Source organism: Carlito syrichta, unplaced genomic scaffold, assembly GCF_000164805.1.
Source record: "Carlito syrichta isolate Samal-C Ts95f unplaced genomic scaffold, Tarsius_syrichta-2.0.1 Scaffold316017, whole genome shotgun sequence".
Lineage (NCBI taxonomy): Eukaryota > Metazoa > Chordata > Mammalia > Primates > Tarsiidae > Carlito > Carlito syrichta.
The window spans coordinates 362,365-379,540 of record NW_007260113.1 but is presented as its reverse complement, the minus strand read 5'-3'; the positions used below and the strand labels follow the sequence as shown (position 1 = coordinate 379,540).

Below are 17,176 nucleotides of genomic sequence, written 5' to 3'. Positions count from 1 at the left end.
AAAAAAAAAAAAAAAAAAGGAAACACACACACACACAAGAACGCCACATACTGTATCTTACTTATCAAAATCTATAATCCAGATGGGTTTTTTGCTATGGAAGAAGTTGTAAGGTCAGCCAGCTCTTACCTCTTTCCTCTAAAGTCTAACCCATTGGCACTAGGATTAGAAAAAAATTTTTTAAATGATAAGAGAACAAATGTCAACATATATTTGTCATTATGTGAGTCTGCAGTCTTGCACTTAGTTAACTGCCTGTTAACTAAGAAGTAGGAGAATGAAAACTACTATAAACTTGAATTTCACTTTACAGATAAGAGTTGAACAAGAAGTGCAAATAAATCTCATTTCTAAGGCATTATTTCATATAAAACTATATTATATGGATAAGTGACAAAGGACTAGGAATAGAAAATAAGATGCTACTTACTTGGAAAGATCATTAAACTGAGAACGAAAACAAACCTCCAATGATACGTAAGTTAAAAAAGTATACCTTCAAAAGAGATTATACTGGACACCAAGAAAAACAAAGCATTATCTTTGTATCAATGTTCTCTGAGTATGTTATGAGGGTAAAAAAATTAATTCTGAAAATACATCTTTCAAAACCACAAAAAGACCAGAATGATTCACAGAGTTACCATTAGTTATGATTAGCAAAAATTCCCCCATCTAGGCATCAATCTGGTCATTGAGTACTAAATCTGCTCACTTCTGTATGGAACATTTCCTGATTATAAATATTTTTCTAACCAGATACTGAGATAACGAAAGTTCCTATGTAACATCTATTGAGAAACCAACTGTGTAGTTAAGCACTGGTCTCCACTTCCATTGATTATTTACTCTGAAAGTCTGTGCCCCCCAAATTAAATGCTTATTAATGTCTAATAAATTTAAAATGTAACAATTATTTTTATCAAAACACTCCAATTCATCAGGTAAAACGTCTTCTCTAATAAAACTTATTATCAAGTTAAAGACTTCTGAAAATAAGGCCACAGAGGCTTACACCTGTAATCCCAGCACTCTGAAAGGCTGAGGCAGGAGGATCGCTTGAGGCCCGGAGTTCAAGATTAGCCTGGGCAATGTAGCAACCCCATCTCTGAAAAAATAAAAAATTTTAAAAATAAGTCAGCAAGATAAGATGGCTCATGCCTATAGTCTCAGCTACTTGGGAGGCTGAGGCAGGAGGATCATTTGAGCACAGGAGGTTGAAGCTGCTGAGAGCAATGATCATGCCACTGCACTCTAATCTGAGTGACAAAGATCCTGCCTACAAAAACAAACAAACAAAAAACCCTGAAAATACTAATAAACAATTCAAAGGCTTCATTTATAAAATGGTACCAGCTGAAAAGTTTCCTTTTTTTCCTTTCCATTACTTAGGACTTCACTCATGATAAAGAACAGAGAAAACTCCAGTATCTAAATTATTAATCAGTTCAAAAAATTCTCTAGCCTACCTCTTGAACATTCTTTGCTAAGAGAATTACAACTATTTTGAGTCCTATACAGCTACAAAATCTCTTAAGAATATTGACTTCAGGATCTTGTCAATTTTAACCCTCCTTAAACCGTATGTTGAAATCTTGTCACCTAAAAATCTTAGGCGAGCAAGCACAGAAGACAACTTCAGAGGAGAGCATTCTTCGGGAGTCCTGAGAGGGATTTACCTTTTTAAAACAGACAGTGCTTCAGAAGAATCTTATTTTGCAATCAATTGTTGTATGAGCCGTGAGCAGAAAAGCAGGTATGAACTTGAAAGGGAGACAGATAATCAAGGGAACCATATTAAGAGTAACAGACACCATGAAAAGAGTAAAATTAGAAACTAAAGTGAGGAAGGACTAGAGGAGCGGTATTTCCCAAGGTGTTTACCAAGTGTTTTTTTAGTGAATAAACCCATTTGTAGACAAGGTTAACTGATATACAACACAATTATTTTAAAAAGAAAAATTTTTAAATAAGAGATCAGAAGACGGGATTGCACTCTAAAAGGTACATCTGAATAACACAAAAGCAGCACAGTAAGACCCTGTCTCTGAAGATTCAACAAAGGGTCAGTCTCTCCCCCTGAGGGCTTCAAATATAAATACGAGGCAACAAATGGAAATAAGAAATTCCAATACAAAATGATTGTGTGCTATGACAGAGATACTGCACAAAGTGCTCCAATGATCACAAAGAAAAGAAGCAAGGATGGTTTCCCAAAAGAATTAACATCAGCTGGGTCTTGACACTGAAGGTGGCATTTACCAGATAGTGATGAGTCTTCAGTGGCATAAAAGAACATGTTTAGGGAACACTGAGTGCATGCTACAAACAGCAAGACCTTCTTGGACAACAAGGCAGCACCCGAGGTGTTCAAGCACCCAAACTGCATGATCTATGTGTTTTCTTGTTTTGGCTGGGTCATATAGAAAGTCAACTTCTAGTTCTTTCAGAAAGATCTATGTGTTTTCCAGAGATATTTCTAGGTAGCCTAGACTTGGAAGACCCATGTCAAGGTTACAACAATGGTACATGTCTGGGTGGCAGAGGCTAATAATTACATTCATACTGAAATGAAAAATGAAACAATGAGTACCTAAATTAAGTTACCAGCAGCAGGCATACTGGAGAAATGAGTAGAATGTGGCATCTGACTGAATCCTAGGGACGAGTTTCTAAGTTAATGTCTATACATGGTACCTGCATAGATGGTCATGCCATTATCTGAGAATAGATAACCTTGTGAAGTTGGAAAAGATATAGTCAAGTGCAACTCTGCTAATATATACTTGGGTTAAAATTGCAAGCTCTAAGCCTCTTTTCTTAATCTATAAAATGAGGATATGCCTTTACACAAACCACAGCTTTGTAAGGATTAAATGAGACAATTCATAAAATGAGCGTAACACAGCACCTGCTGTATATGCCCACTAAATACTGACCCTTATCAGTATTATTACTGGGAAGAATGCAAGGTCACAGATGAAGCTTTGAAGAGCTATGTCCCACTGTTCTTTCTACCTGTTCCCTATTAAACCATGCTCCTTCCAGGCCTGTATTACACTCAGTACATTCAATAAACAGTTGATGTTCAATAAATGCTAAGCAGGAAAAATGTCCAGCGTCCACCTGTTTTACAAGAAACAAGCTTTGCCTTGGGGCATAATTCAGTTTTAACTATTTCAGTAATAAAAATACTTTTCCAAAAAGATGTATCAGTGTCATTCTTTTAATTAAATACTAAAACAAACAATAGCCTAAGTAAGACTCGCCCTAGGGCTGTAGTACAGCTGTTTACACTTTAAACAACACCACTGACCTTCCACACACAGTGTTCTATCCTGAGGTCCTCATTTTAGAGACCCTGAATAGGAGGAGACTGGCTGAATCTGGTTTTTGGTCAGTCTGCACTGATTTTAATTTCTTAGAGTGAGACAAGGATTTGTTAATCCATAAATGAAAGATTAAAAAAAAAAAAAAAAAGCTGGGCTCGGTGGCTCAGCCTGTAGTCCCACGCCTTGGCAGGCCGAGGTGAGTGAATTGCCTGAGCCCGCAGGTTCGAGACCTGCCTGGGCAACTTGGTGAGACCTCATCTCTACAATAAATCAAAAATTAGCTGGGCGCGGTAGCGCACACCTGTAGTTCCAGCTACTTGGAAGGCTGAGGCAGAAGAATTGTCGGAGCCCAGCAGGTCAAGGCAGCAGGTCGAGGCTGCGGTGGCCGGGAGCGGCCACTGCACTCCAGTCTGGGTGACAGAGTGAGACTCCAACTCAAAAAAAAAAAAAAAGGTGTACCTCAAGAAAACTGTTCAACTACACATGAAGAACTCAATAGCACCAAAAATGTTTAACATATAAAACTTTTCTATCTAGAGGTCCCAAAATGCCTAAATATATATTTATACATCATTGGGGGAGGTATATTACAAATAAATTTGTATATATTCTTTTTTTTTTTGAGTTGGAGTCAAAAACTTTAAATCTGGAAAATGAGGACTGTTTTATGTTTTATGTATTTATTCAATACTAATATTTAAGAAATAAGTCACACTTTTAGAATGATGAATCACTCAATCCAATACACAATATATTGGAATAAAAACATTACCACTGTATAATATAGTCATATTCTGTGCCTAGTTCTGTGTTAAGTATGCTGCCTAGATGCACACACTTGAATCCTCAAAAATCCCTATTGAGAAGTTATTACCCCATCCAGTTCAAGTATTATACCTAACAGCATGAAGCTAACAAATGGCAGAGCTGATGTTCCTCAAAATCCGGTCTGACACCAACAAGGTTAGAGTCAACTCCTCCTCCTCCACTCCAATGGTAGTAGCCACTAGCTCCATGTGGCTGCTGAGGACTTGAAATGTGGTTAGTCTAAATTGAGCTTCGCTGTAATTCTAAAATGTACACCAGGTCCTAAAGACTTCAATATGAAAAAAGAATGTAAAATATCTCACAGTAATTTAATATTGGTTACATATTGAGATAATAATATTTTGGATATAATTGGTTAAATAAAACATATTCTTAAAATTAGTTTCGCCTGCTTCTTATCTTACTTTCTTCCTGTGACTACTAGAAAGTTTAAAACTACATATGGCCTGCAATGTATTTATTTTGGACAGCACTGATATAGAACATTATACAGGATATCTAATCATACAATGAGCACAAAATAATTTTAAACTTACAAACATAACATGTTTTATAGAATACATTCAGCTATTTTCCAAACTTAACAGCTGTTTTAATATTGTTAGGGTAACCAATGAAAAACTTTCCAAGTCCCTTAATGTAAAAACATAGTAAATTTTAATATCCCAAATTAGTTAGTTCTACAAATTCTTTTTCATAATTACTTTTTTCTAACTATAAAAGTGATACAGACTCACCCAGACACACACTGTAGAAATTATAGAAAAGAAAAAAAAGGATCCATCACCTCAATCAGACGTAAGGTTTTGATCAGCCACTCCTTCCAGATGTGTGTATTAGTAGAGTGGCATAAATATTTTAAAGTAGGTTTATAAAGTTTATCATTCTGTAACTTACTTTTTTCTAATATATTATGAGCATTTTCTCTTATCATTATATATTATTTCTGAACAGTTTAACTTATTTTGAAATAATTAGATTCATAGGAAGTTGCAAAAATAGTACAGAGGTCCCATGTAATTTGTCGCCCAATTTCCCCTCAATGTGTACCTTCTTGATTATATAGTGCAATGTCAAAACCAGGAAACTGACATTGCTATGTTTGCATTACATGTGTATATAGTTCTCTGCCATTTTATCACACATTTAAATTCACATAACTACCACCACATCAAGATACAGATCTACTTCATCACCACAATGATCTTCCTCTTGCTACTCCTTTATAATCATACCATCTCAGTCAGGCTCGGTGGCTCAGCCTGTAATCCCGTGCCTTGGGAGGCTGAGGTGAGTGGATTGCCTGAGCCCGTGGGTTCGAGACCCGCCTGGGCAACTTGGCGAGACCTCATCTCTACAATAAATCAAAAATCAGTGGTAGCGCACGCCTGTAATTCCGGCTACTTGGAAGGCTGAGGCGGAAGGATCGCCAGAGCCCAGCAGGTCGAGGCTGCGGTGGTCAGGAGCGGCCACTGCGCTCCAGTCTGGGCGACCAAGTGAGACTCCAACTCAAAAAAAAAAAAAAAAAAATTCATACCATCTCCCCTTCCTCCCTCCCTCCGTCCCTAACTTCTGGCAACCACTAACGTATTCTCTAACTCTATAATTTTGTCATTTCAAAGATTGTTAACGGCATCCTACAGTATGAGAGGTTTTAAGATTGGCTTTTTTCACTTGGCATAATGTCCTTGAGATCCAGCCAGGTTATTGTATGTTATCAGCAGTGTATTCCTTTTCATTGCTGAATAGTATTCCATAGTACAGATGTGTCATTCACCTACTGAAGGGTATGTGGGTTGTTTCTAGTTTGGGGTAATTACAAATAGAGCAGTGGGCAGGCTTTTTGTGACCATAAGTTTTCACTTCTCTGGGATAAATACTCAGGAATGCAACTGCTAGGTCATGTGGTAAGTATATGGTCAGTTTTGTAAGAAACTACCTATATTTCAGAGTGAAATGTACTGGTTTACATTATCAGCAATGTGTGACAGACCTCAAAAAGGTTTTTACAACAGCTACAAAACAGTGCAATTTTAACAATTCCCTATGGATTCCTATTTAGGTAAGTTTCTGTTTTCCATTAATACTCATGATGCAATTAGTAAATTTACACAGAAATTTTTTTGTGCAAATCATACAAATTCCCAAAAGTTATATATTGTTGCATCACAAGGTACAAATATTTTAAAGGCATTTGATACCAACTACCATACTAGCATCCAAAAAAGTTAAATCAACTTACATACCCACCAAGGGTCTATGAGAATGCCCATTTCATGGTCTCACTAAAATAACTTTTTTAAGCTTTAGAATTTGATTAGTCAAAAAATGTTATTTTTGCATTTCTTAGCAATGGGAATGTTATACATTTCATGTCTACTGATTTGGTCTGTCGTTATTTTATAAATCACTTCTTTGTGTTCTTGGCAAGCTTTTTACTGGAATATTATTTTACTGGTTAGAAGACCTGATCCTGTCTCTCTACTATGGTGCAAATAAATAGAATTTTTTAAAAACATTATATCTGAAATCCAATCCAAGTGTTAGTAATGCAAGATAGCAGTATTCATTACTTAAGGAATCACCCCAAATGTCAAATCTAGACAAAAAACAGGGTTCTTAGGATGCTGACTGCTAACTGCACTTAAGTTCACTTTGAAATGTCAACATTTAATTTTTTGAAACTCTAGGATGAAACCCAGCAACGTGAGTTTCAATAAGCCTTCCAGGTGATTCTGGTGCATGCTAAGTTTGAGAACCATCACTCTAAAGAAATTTACAACAAAAGTATTAAATTTGGGTTCCCTTGTATACATAACTGTACTTCAATGGAAGGCTTGGCCAAAGTTTTATGCTATAGATAGTTAAGAATTCCACAGGGCACAGGGGCTCATGCCTATAATCCCAACACTTTGGGAGGCCAAATGCAGGAGCATCACTTAGGCAACATAGCAAGAACTCACCTCTACAAAAATCAAAAAATTAGCTGGACATGGTGGCATGCACCTGTGGTCCCAGCTACAGGGCTGAGGTGGAACAACTATCTGACCAAAGGAGGCTGAAGCTATGATGAGCCATGATCATGCTATTGCACTTCAGGCTAAGCAACAGAGTAGGAACCAACTAAAAAAAAAAGATATTAAGAATTCAATGTTTCAGTTCTTCCCAAAATGAAAACAATCCCAAAATAAAAGTGGATTTTAGCTTTATCTTCTACTTTATTTAGCTTTATTTTCTACTGTAGGAACCCTAAAACTATGGCGTATTTACAAAATGTCCCCCTAAGAAGAATCCAAAATGAACCCTGTCAATCCAAAGACCAGAATATATGTCTTTGAATTCAAAGATTCCATATGTTTCGTATCACACACAGCCTGACTCTTAGTCCCACATGGAATTTCACTTATATCATGTTGAAAATTCAATGGAATAGCATTATTAAAACACCAGACCTGAAAAACTAAAGTCACTCAAATATTTGGGGTCCAATGAGTAAGCAAATTGCTCAATAAACAGTAATTCTAGATGGTAGGATTATGGGTGGCCTTCTTTTTCTGTTTTGATCTAGGGTTGGGCAATTCACAGGAGTCCTGATTATCATCGTTCTTGATTCCGAGTTCAAATGGCATCTTCTCTCATAAATGGCTAAATGGGCCAGTAAAAGCTGTTCTGCTTTCTAACTTAAGTTAGAGTTAGATTCCTATATACTGGAGTTTTGACTATTCTTGTAGCATGTATGATATTAAACAACATTTAGTTTTATGAAAGAATGAAAATAGTTAGTAAATCACATAAACTACATATATGAAATCTGATCTGTTCTTAGAAAGTAATCACCAGGCTTGTTTTCTCCCTATGACTATCACTTACAGTGTTACAGGACTCAATACGCTGATGAAACTGGCATCGCTCTTATAGGATACCAAAGTTTCATCTTTAATTGTTGCTAATGCTCTTAAACTGTACAGAATTACAGAAATATTGTGAACAAGTTTTAAGTAAGATGTTCTTTCCACATATCCATTCCACTAGTTTCTTTTCCCAACTACAGTATAATCGAAACAGGTTTTCTAAATTGTTAGAGGGAAGAAAGGAGAGAAGGTATTATCTAATCCTACTTAAAAATAAACTTTCGGCTGGGCTCGGTGGCTCAGCCTGTAATCCCGTGCCTTTGGGAGGCTGAGGTGAGTGGATTGCCTGAGCCCGTGGGTTCATGACCCGCCTGGGCAGCGCGACCTCATCTCTACAATAAATCAAAAAATCAGCTGGGCGTGGTAGCACATGCCTGTAATCCCGGCTACTCGGAAGGCTGAGGTGGAAGGATCGCTGGAGCCCAGCAGGTCGAGGCTGCGGTGGCCGGGAGCGGCCCACTGCACTCCAGTCTGGGGGACCGAGTGAGACTCCAACTCAAAAATAAATAAATAAATAAAATAAAATAAAACTTTCTCCATTTACCTTGTCATTTCAACTACTGATGATTTCTAAGTAACTCAGTAGTTTATATGCATTGTCTTTATTGGGAATTCATTTTTGCCTCCACAGACTGTGTCAATCACTGCATTGAATCACTGCTAAATAAATGAGTGATGTGAACGAAGACTTCATTCTGGACTTCAACTTAACAGAAGTAATTAATCCAAACGAGTCAGCAGAACAGTGGTATACACAATGTACAAGAAATGACTATCAAGTGTACAAGGTGCAACTACCAACTTCCGGGAATGTTTAACACAGCAGAACAATGAACAGTATAACATTTCCAACACTCAAGGTGGTTTTGCCACCATTTTTAAACTGTCTTAGGTGCCAGTTTAAACACACCAATCTAGTTTGTCATCACACCTTATTTTTGACTCGCCAAAACTAGATTTTCCAATATGCATTCTGGCTACTGATATCATCAATGGGCAGCAAAAAAGGACAACATTGTCACCATTAGTTATTTAGTAAGTGTGCTAAGGATGTGAGGCTCAAAAGCACTCCACAAGTCTTTTTTTTTTTTTTAAACAGAGACAGGGTCTCACACTGTCACCTAGAATGGAGTGCGGTGGTGCAATTACAGCTCACTGAAAAGCATCTAACTCCTGGACTCAAGGAATTCTCCCGCCTCAGCCTCCGGAGTAGGCAGGACTATAGACTTGTGCCACGACACAATTTTTTTTTTAAATAGAAACAGGGTCTCCCTATGTTGCCCAGGCTTGTCTCAAACTCCTTGCCTCAAGTCAACCTCCTGCCTCAGCCTTCCAAAGCGCTGAGATTCCAGGTGTAAGTCTTCCCCACCCCCACCTAGTCCCCCCAGAGGTACAGTAAATGCGCTGCCTACAGCCTCCAAGGCTATAGTTTTGTGTTTAACGTCAAGTACTTTGAAGGGGGAAAACAAACAAAAACAAAACAAACAGAAAAACAGGAATACTAGTTTTAAGGACACACTTCATAAAGACAACTTTCCCCTAAGTCAACAACATTAAACACACAAGGTGAAAACCCAAATATAAAAGACCATTTATTGGAACTCTGACGGGCACTCCTTCACCCAGTCTTCATTTATTCTACATACATTTACTGAACCTCTACCAAGTGCCAGGCACTGTGACAGACACAAGAAAATAAAGTTATGAAATGAATGGTCTTGTCCTCAAAAAAGGTGACAACAGAGACAGATTGGAAATCAAATAAAAGCACAGCCTGTTATGACAGAGGTATGAATGATTGGAGAGGAATGAAAAGGCTTTCAGAGACATCTAGAAGGACAAATAGGAGTCAGCACAGACACATCAGGAAAGAAAGGCCTTTCAGAAGGAAACCCAGAGGAAAAGTGTGTGCAGGTATGGAAGGGAGACATCATGGTCCATGGCTGGAAAACGCCAAGCACCCTGGTGTAACACACCCACATATGCTGCGTACGGAAGGCAGGTGGAGTGATGGATGGTAGGCTGCTTCCAGAAATTCTAAAGCACACAGTAAAGGACCTATTCACAAGTGCCTTATGACACTCAGCATTTGGATTTTATCCTAAAAGGCAAAGAGAGCCAGGAAGGAATTTTAAGCAGGAATGGGAGGTAATCTGTTTGGCATTTTACAAACACTTCAAGAGATGAATCCAGAATTTTCAAACTGTAGGATCTGAATAGCCTTAAAGCAGTTCAAGTGGCAATATCCAGAAAGCAGCTGGATTTGTCTGTCTGTGCATGTGCATGGGGTAGTGGTTGGTGGTTAACTAGTATCTGGGAATCACCAGCCTCTAGGGAGAAGTAGAAAGGTGTGGATGACAATCTAAAGAGAGGAACAGTCAAAAGAAGGGTGAGAGGGCCAAAAGAACTAACAAGTAACCTGTATCAACCTATACAGCAAACCTCCATCCAAGAATCATAAAGGCCCAACTGAAATTCCAGAGTCAGGGAGGCCCTTCCTGATGAGACCACAGAGATGGCAACACACCATGGATACTTTACGTCACTAGCTGTTATTTTATGTGCTTATCTTTCAACAAGTTTAAATTCCTTGAAAGCAGTTTTCCACTTATTCCCATTATAACAATGTCTTGAAACAGAATCGACTAATGAACAATACTACTGATGAGAGGCGTTAAGTTGACTCCTTTTACGTCCTCTACAAAGTTTCATTCCTTTCATATAAGGATGTGTGGACTCCTGCTACTGTCATATGTAGGTAATGAACGCAGGGTGACTAGAGGTCTTCTCTCTAGAATGTGTGAGAAAGGGTCTGCATGCATAGTTGAGCTCTAAGATAGTCTTAGGATAAAATTGTACTGTTAAAATAAACAAGACCTGCACACAACATGGATGAATCCTACAACCCTAACAGTGAGTGAAAGAAACCAGACTCAGAAGAGTACCACACTGTATGACTCCACTCATACATAATTCAAAACAAGCACAGCTAGTCTCTAGAAGACTAGAATGGGGCGGGGGGCAGTAATACAAGGCTTTGGGCAATGTTCTAGTCACGTTCTCTTAGAATCTAAGCACTGGTTACAAAAGTGTGCTCACTTTATGAAAGTTCATCAAATCTTTATACTTATGATTTGCACACTTGTCACTATGTATGCAATGGTTCAAAAAAGTTTAAATAAGCAGCTAAAAGTGAAGCGCAAAGGATGGGCACAGTGACTCACACCTATAATTCCCCACACTTTGGAAGGCCAAGGCAGGAGGGTCACTTTGAGCCCAGGAGTTCAACAGCAACCTAGCAACACAGTGAGTGAGACCTCATCTCTACAATAAATTAGTTGGGTATGGTGGCACACGCCTGTAGCCCCAGCTACTCAGGAGGCTGAGGCAGAAGGATCACCTGAGCCCAGGAGGTTGAGGCATGGTAAGCCACAATTGTGGCTGGGCAACACAGAGATCTGACTGGGCAACTTAGAGATTCTGACTCAAAAAAAGAGGGTGGGGTGGGAGTACTAGTTATAGGGAGTATAAAGGAAGATGCTACAAAGAGAAAAAGCACTGATAATGAGACAAAGAGAAAACAAGAGCCAGAAAGACTGTAGAATGTGTTCACTCATGTCACTACCTACTATTACTTAACATACTAACATCCTTAACGTCCCTACTTACGAACTGTCATTTCCAGTGAGCTACAGCTACCTGAAGGTTTTCTCAATCCTGGAACCTCTTTAGCACCCTACGGAAGTACACAATAAATGTATGCCACATGAATAAATAATACGTAAGTGAACCCCTTCATAACTTCCCATCCTAATGACTAACAGCATATACTTCTAAGTAAGCTGGATTGGGTTTAGTCTACAACATGCAATTATATGAAAACTTTAGTAGCCTGTGCACAAAGGTTCCAAATCTAAATACTGTCACAGGCAAATGAGCTAAATGGCACAGGCAAACCTACAAAAGAACTATACCTGGCTCCAAAAGAAAGCAACATTACTATTTCCTACAAATGCAGATGCATATCTCAGCACTGTCTATAAAGCAGTCACTCCACCCAGCTCTCATCATTCTGTCACTCCTTAGCCTGCTCTAATTTCTTAGCACTTGCCACTAGCTGAAGTTATCTTTTATTTCTGTATGTTTATTTTCACTTCCTCTCCATAGTATTTTGTTTTAAGCCCCAAAGGAACAGGGACCTTGTCTGTTTTTACACCTCTGTACACCAGTGGCCAGACGGCTGTGTGCTCAATAAAAACTTGTCAAATGACCACAACTACCCAGGTAATTTACTTTAAGGTCACCAAGTACACATAAGATCAAGTCACTACCAATAAATCAGTAAGTCCAATGCAACAGCAAATATAAAATAAATTATTACTCCATTCCTGGGTAAGAGTGATCTTTAAAAACGTACCAGTTTTGTATCAGCTTTGAGATTGAAAGGTCTGACAAAGTTTGATTTGGAAGACATTTACTTTTTTGGTGCATTTTATAAAGAATTTTTATGAAAGACAAACACTGCAACAAAACGAATGGTGACCTAAGGAGCAAAACCAATGTTGTGGATTACCAGTGAACAAAAACAAGAGGCCTGGCTCTGAACCAAAATAGGTATCTTCTCTTCTTTCTAGGAGCTTTCCTATCTAAAAAGTATTCTGAAGCTTCCAGCAAAGATCATAACCATGTTGCATTTTTCCATAAAACTCCTGCAGTACTTCATGACTATTCAAGACATTGAGTTGTCAGAGTCTGTATTTGAGGGGTGGAGGGGAAGTCCAAAGTTTCAACTACAGAGAAATCAGAGAGTTCTCACACAAAAGAAACCTGTTACACACAAAACAGCTGCTTCTTCAATACTTCCAATTCAATATTCTGGACCTACGGTAATTAACCAAAGTAAAAATTTTCCAATTTTTTGAGTGTGATTTAAGCAGCAGCTGAAGGTAAAAATCCAGCATGACTATCATACAAACACTAATCGACAAAAATATACAGCAATGTATTGGTAACTTTTATTTCATAATAAAGATAATACTCCATTCAGAGAAATAACAAGGGTCAGGCGTGGGGGCTCATGGCTGTAAACCCAGCACTTTGGGAGGCCCAGGTGAGAGGACTGCTTGAGCCCAGGAGTTTGAGACACGCCTAGGCAACACAGCGAGAAGCTGTCTCTACGCCCCCCCAACCAAAAAAACAGAAATAAAATCACAAAAGTAAAATTAATTACTACCAAGTCTAGGAAGTTACTTGAGAATATTAACTAAACAAGTTAGGCAAACTAGTGTGTCTGCAGATTTATTTCTTCTTCTTTTAAGAACGTAGTATCCTCTTTCTTGAGACTGGCGAAGTAGCGTGGGAAATACTCCTTTAGTTATCACTTAGGAAAGGGCTAGTGTTTCTTCCCCACTCACACACACTCTAGCATATAATCTTTTATTTCCTACCTTGAAAGTCTTAGAACACATCAACATGGGGGAAGCAACCTTCCTAGGTGCCCTTGACTCTTCCATGCGCTAGTGTTAAAGACTCAGAGAATGGGCAGTAGGAACCATTTGATGTGATGGAAATGTTCTAAAACTGAGTTGTGGTGATGGCTGCACAACCCATTAAAATGACTAAAAGTCACTAAAATGTACATCTTCAATGGGTGAGTGTTTTGGTATGTAAATTTTACCTCAATAAAGCTTAAAAAAAAACAGCAAGGCGTAAAGAATGGGACAGCATAGTTACAAAAGCGTATCAAAGAACCAAAGAGACCCAACACAAAACTGATAACACATCCACAATGCAGATCTTCACTGCCCCCTGAACCGCCAAGTTGCCTGTTAAGTGTGCCCTTCTTCTCTTAACATATTTCACAGGACCATCTGATCCTTCTTTCATTCTACTCTAAGCTCCTCTAAAAAGAAGAAAAAAAGACCTCATTCCCAATCACCTTTGAGATTCCACTACTATTGCCTGATGCACATGGCAATAGGAGTGAAAAGGTGACAGGTGATTTTGCAGAAATTCTCCTTGTCCAGAAGAAATGGGGGACAGGGGAATCCTTCTAATTCACCAACCAGACTGCTGACCTTCCAGAGTCCTTTACACCTCTTACAGAGCCTTTATAACCTGGAATATGGTCATTCAGATACATGGCTTTCAACCTTTAATACCACTTCTCCCCTCAGCAGTATCTTTCATATTCTGGGAATTTAATGAACATTCTTCAAATGAATGGCAATATTTTACCCAATCAAATCAAGTAATATTCTATCCTCAAAGGGCAAATACAGTTCTCTGTCTTACTGGACTACCATTGATCAAAGCTGCTTTCCTTGGTTGACTGGTAAATGATGGTAACAAAAATGGCAAGAATGATTAAAAAAACAAAACCAAACTCCAAAGAGCTAAGACTGTTAAAACACCAAATACCAGCTCACAGCTATAAAACACAATTTCTGTGACAGGCAACAAATTACTCCAAAAATTACGAATTTTTGCCTATTACCCAGCATCTAAAACCCAGCAGCAAGCTTTCTACTGCAATCAATACCAAGTCTGATGTGATAAGTACTACCCAAGACAGAAAATACTAAGTTCTTATCAAACCCGAGGTACACACACACACACACACACACACACACACGCACAAAAGGCTCAATGAAAACATACACACCCCCCCACACACAGCAATAATCAGTATAACAGAGAAAATAACCAACAGTTAATATACAAAACAGGACAAGAAAAATCTATTAAATTCACTTCTCCACATGAGACCTGTCCATAACACAGGAAAGCCAACATGTTATTTGCATTCCAATTAATGACGATTTCTGAGTAAATCTGAAACATCAAAATACTAACAATAACCAAAATGAAACAAATTTTGGTCAGGTAAGAGTATCATAAATTGACAGTTTCAGTCTGTAGATCTGTGAAATCTCTGTTCAAATCCTACTCAATGACAGTATTAAAGTATACAAAGATCCTTAAACAAAGGAGATGAGTTTGCTGTTCCTGATTAGACTCTAAGATATTTGTCACTAATAATTTAAAATTTTTTAAAAAACTGAATTTCACTGTCAACCATCTGTGGCTCTGAAAAAAACTTTAAATATACATATTGTTTTTAAAGTCCAAGACTTCCACGTGTTTCCAAAAAGTGATGAGTCAGGTTTTTTCAAATACATGTAAAAATTGAAATGCATTTCATTATGAGTTAATCATTCCCAGCAATAAATCAGACAGAAACTTTTGGATTTGGTTTAAGTTTCTCTTCACCAGTAAGGTTCTCAAGTTCTTAGGAGTTTCCTAGTCATTTACTTGATCATCATCTACGGTAACACTCAAAGCAAAACCACAATAAAGAGATTTGGCCGCTGAGGGATTCTACATGTAAAAAACATTACTCATAAATAACACACAATCACTATTGCTTTAAATAACAAACACATTTCTAAACTTTCATGCCATTTGATGGAATTCCCTATTTTAGATAGCAAAACAAAACCTATGAAACTACCAATGCGTGTTTTTTTACTTATTCCATTACAACACATACTCCATTACAATACAAAACGTTGACACAAATTTACCTAAGAAACAACTCAATGGGAAATATTTTTAGTTCTTGAATATTTTTATCCGAGGATGTCACTATTTAAAGAGTTCATGGAATCCACAGAACAAGTAACCAGGCCAATTAATCCCAGAGTTATATTCTTTTAGGTTGCCCAATAATCCTATTTAATCCCAGATACAAATAAATCGATGAAACCTTACAGGACACATTCCTTTAATCAAGTAACAACATCCAGTTGGAATTGTGGAGTAGTACTACAGTCATTTTGGAATGTCACCAATTGAAATGATCCTAAAGGATCCACCTTATGAAATGATCCTAAAGGATCCACCAAAACTCACTCATTCGGTCTCAATTTCACACACCCCAATGCCTGTCCATTAAATGACACCAAGAACGGTTTAACTTCAAATTCTGACACCACTGAAGCACATTCCAGACATAAGTTAAAAGACGACGGGAAGACTACAAAAGCAGTCGTGACATTTTCTCCACGTATATCTAAATGCTAAATCTAAAGTAGTTCAACTCGTTCTGACACCACAGGCAGCTTACTACCTACATCTAAACGAAAAGGAATTATTTTAACGCTCCTTTCATAACAAAGCTTTAAACGCTAACTTCAATATTCACTCTATTCATTTCACCATTTTGTCAAATCGTCCTCCATCACCACCACGCATAAGCTAATCAAAAAACAAAAAACCTCACAGCTCAGCCTTCCAAAAAATGCACTTTCCTTATCAAACTCCATTTATTTTCAAGTGGAGACAATTGCAACTCAAGACAGGAAAAGCACAACCAGTCTTACTGCACTACCACCACTGAATTTCTCGAAGAGAAAAATAACTCAGGACAGGCAAATTAAAACCATTCTGCACATGGCAAAAATAAAAAGGTCTAATGTCCTACAATCCGTAGCAACAGCACTGCTTCCTCCCTTTCCCAGCCAATTCCAATAAGCGAATGAAAGCAAGTGTCAAATAAACCCAGAGTCCGTTTGAAATAAGACCAAAACCTGGAAAAACTCCCTCCCATCAATCATTTAGTGAACACAAGGCTTTGCACCCAACACGAAATACACACAACCCCAACACACACACAACCCACTCCCAAATGCAGAAAACGCCGTAATCAACAAGTTGGCAAGAGGGCAGAAAGTAAGGCTCGCTACCCTCTCCCCTGCCTTAAAAGAAAGTCCCTTCACAAAAGGTAACACGGATCTTCGAGTACCTGGTGGAGGTGCCTTTCCTCACATCGCAGATGCTGCATTTGAAGGCTTCAGCACTGTTTCTGAAGGTGCACACGCTACAATCCCAAAAGCCTTCGTCTGCGGCAGGTTTCGCTTGTCTTTTCGGCCTTCGGGGGCGCGGGGAGTGGGGGGAAACGGGAGGGAAGAGGCAGGGAGCAGGAAAGAGGGGGAGAGACAGCAAAACACAGGCGCTGGTGAGCCGTCGTAATTTCGCAGGAATCCAGCGCTGGAAACTTCGCTCGGGCGACCACCCACCCACCCTTTTCGGGGACTGGAGGAG

The 17,176-nt window shown here is 38.5% G+C and overlaps 1 protein-coding gene across 1 annotated transcript in view; it reads right to left on the bottom strand.

Moving 5' to 3' along the window:
* Positions 1 to 17,176, bottom strand: part of LOC103276274 (RING1 and YY1-binding protein) — a 74,635-nt gene that overhangs the window by 53,558 nt on the left and 3,901 nt on the right. Inside the window, exon 4 of the mRNA XM_021706788.1 lies at positions 16,878 to 17,172. Coding sequence (XP_021562463.1) covers positions 16,878 to 17,172 — 295 coding nt within the window. The remainder of the gene's footprint in view (positions 1 to 16,877; positions 17,173 to 17,176) is intronic.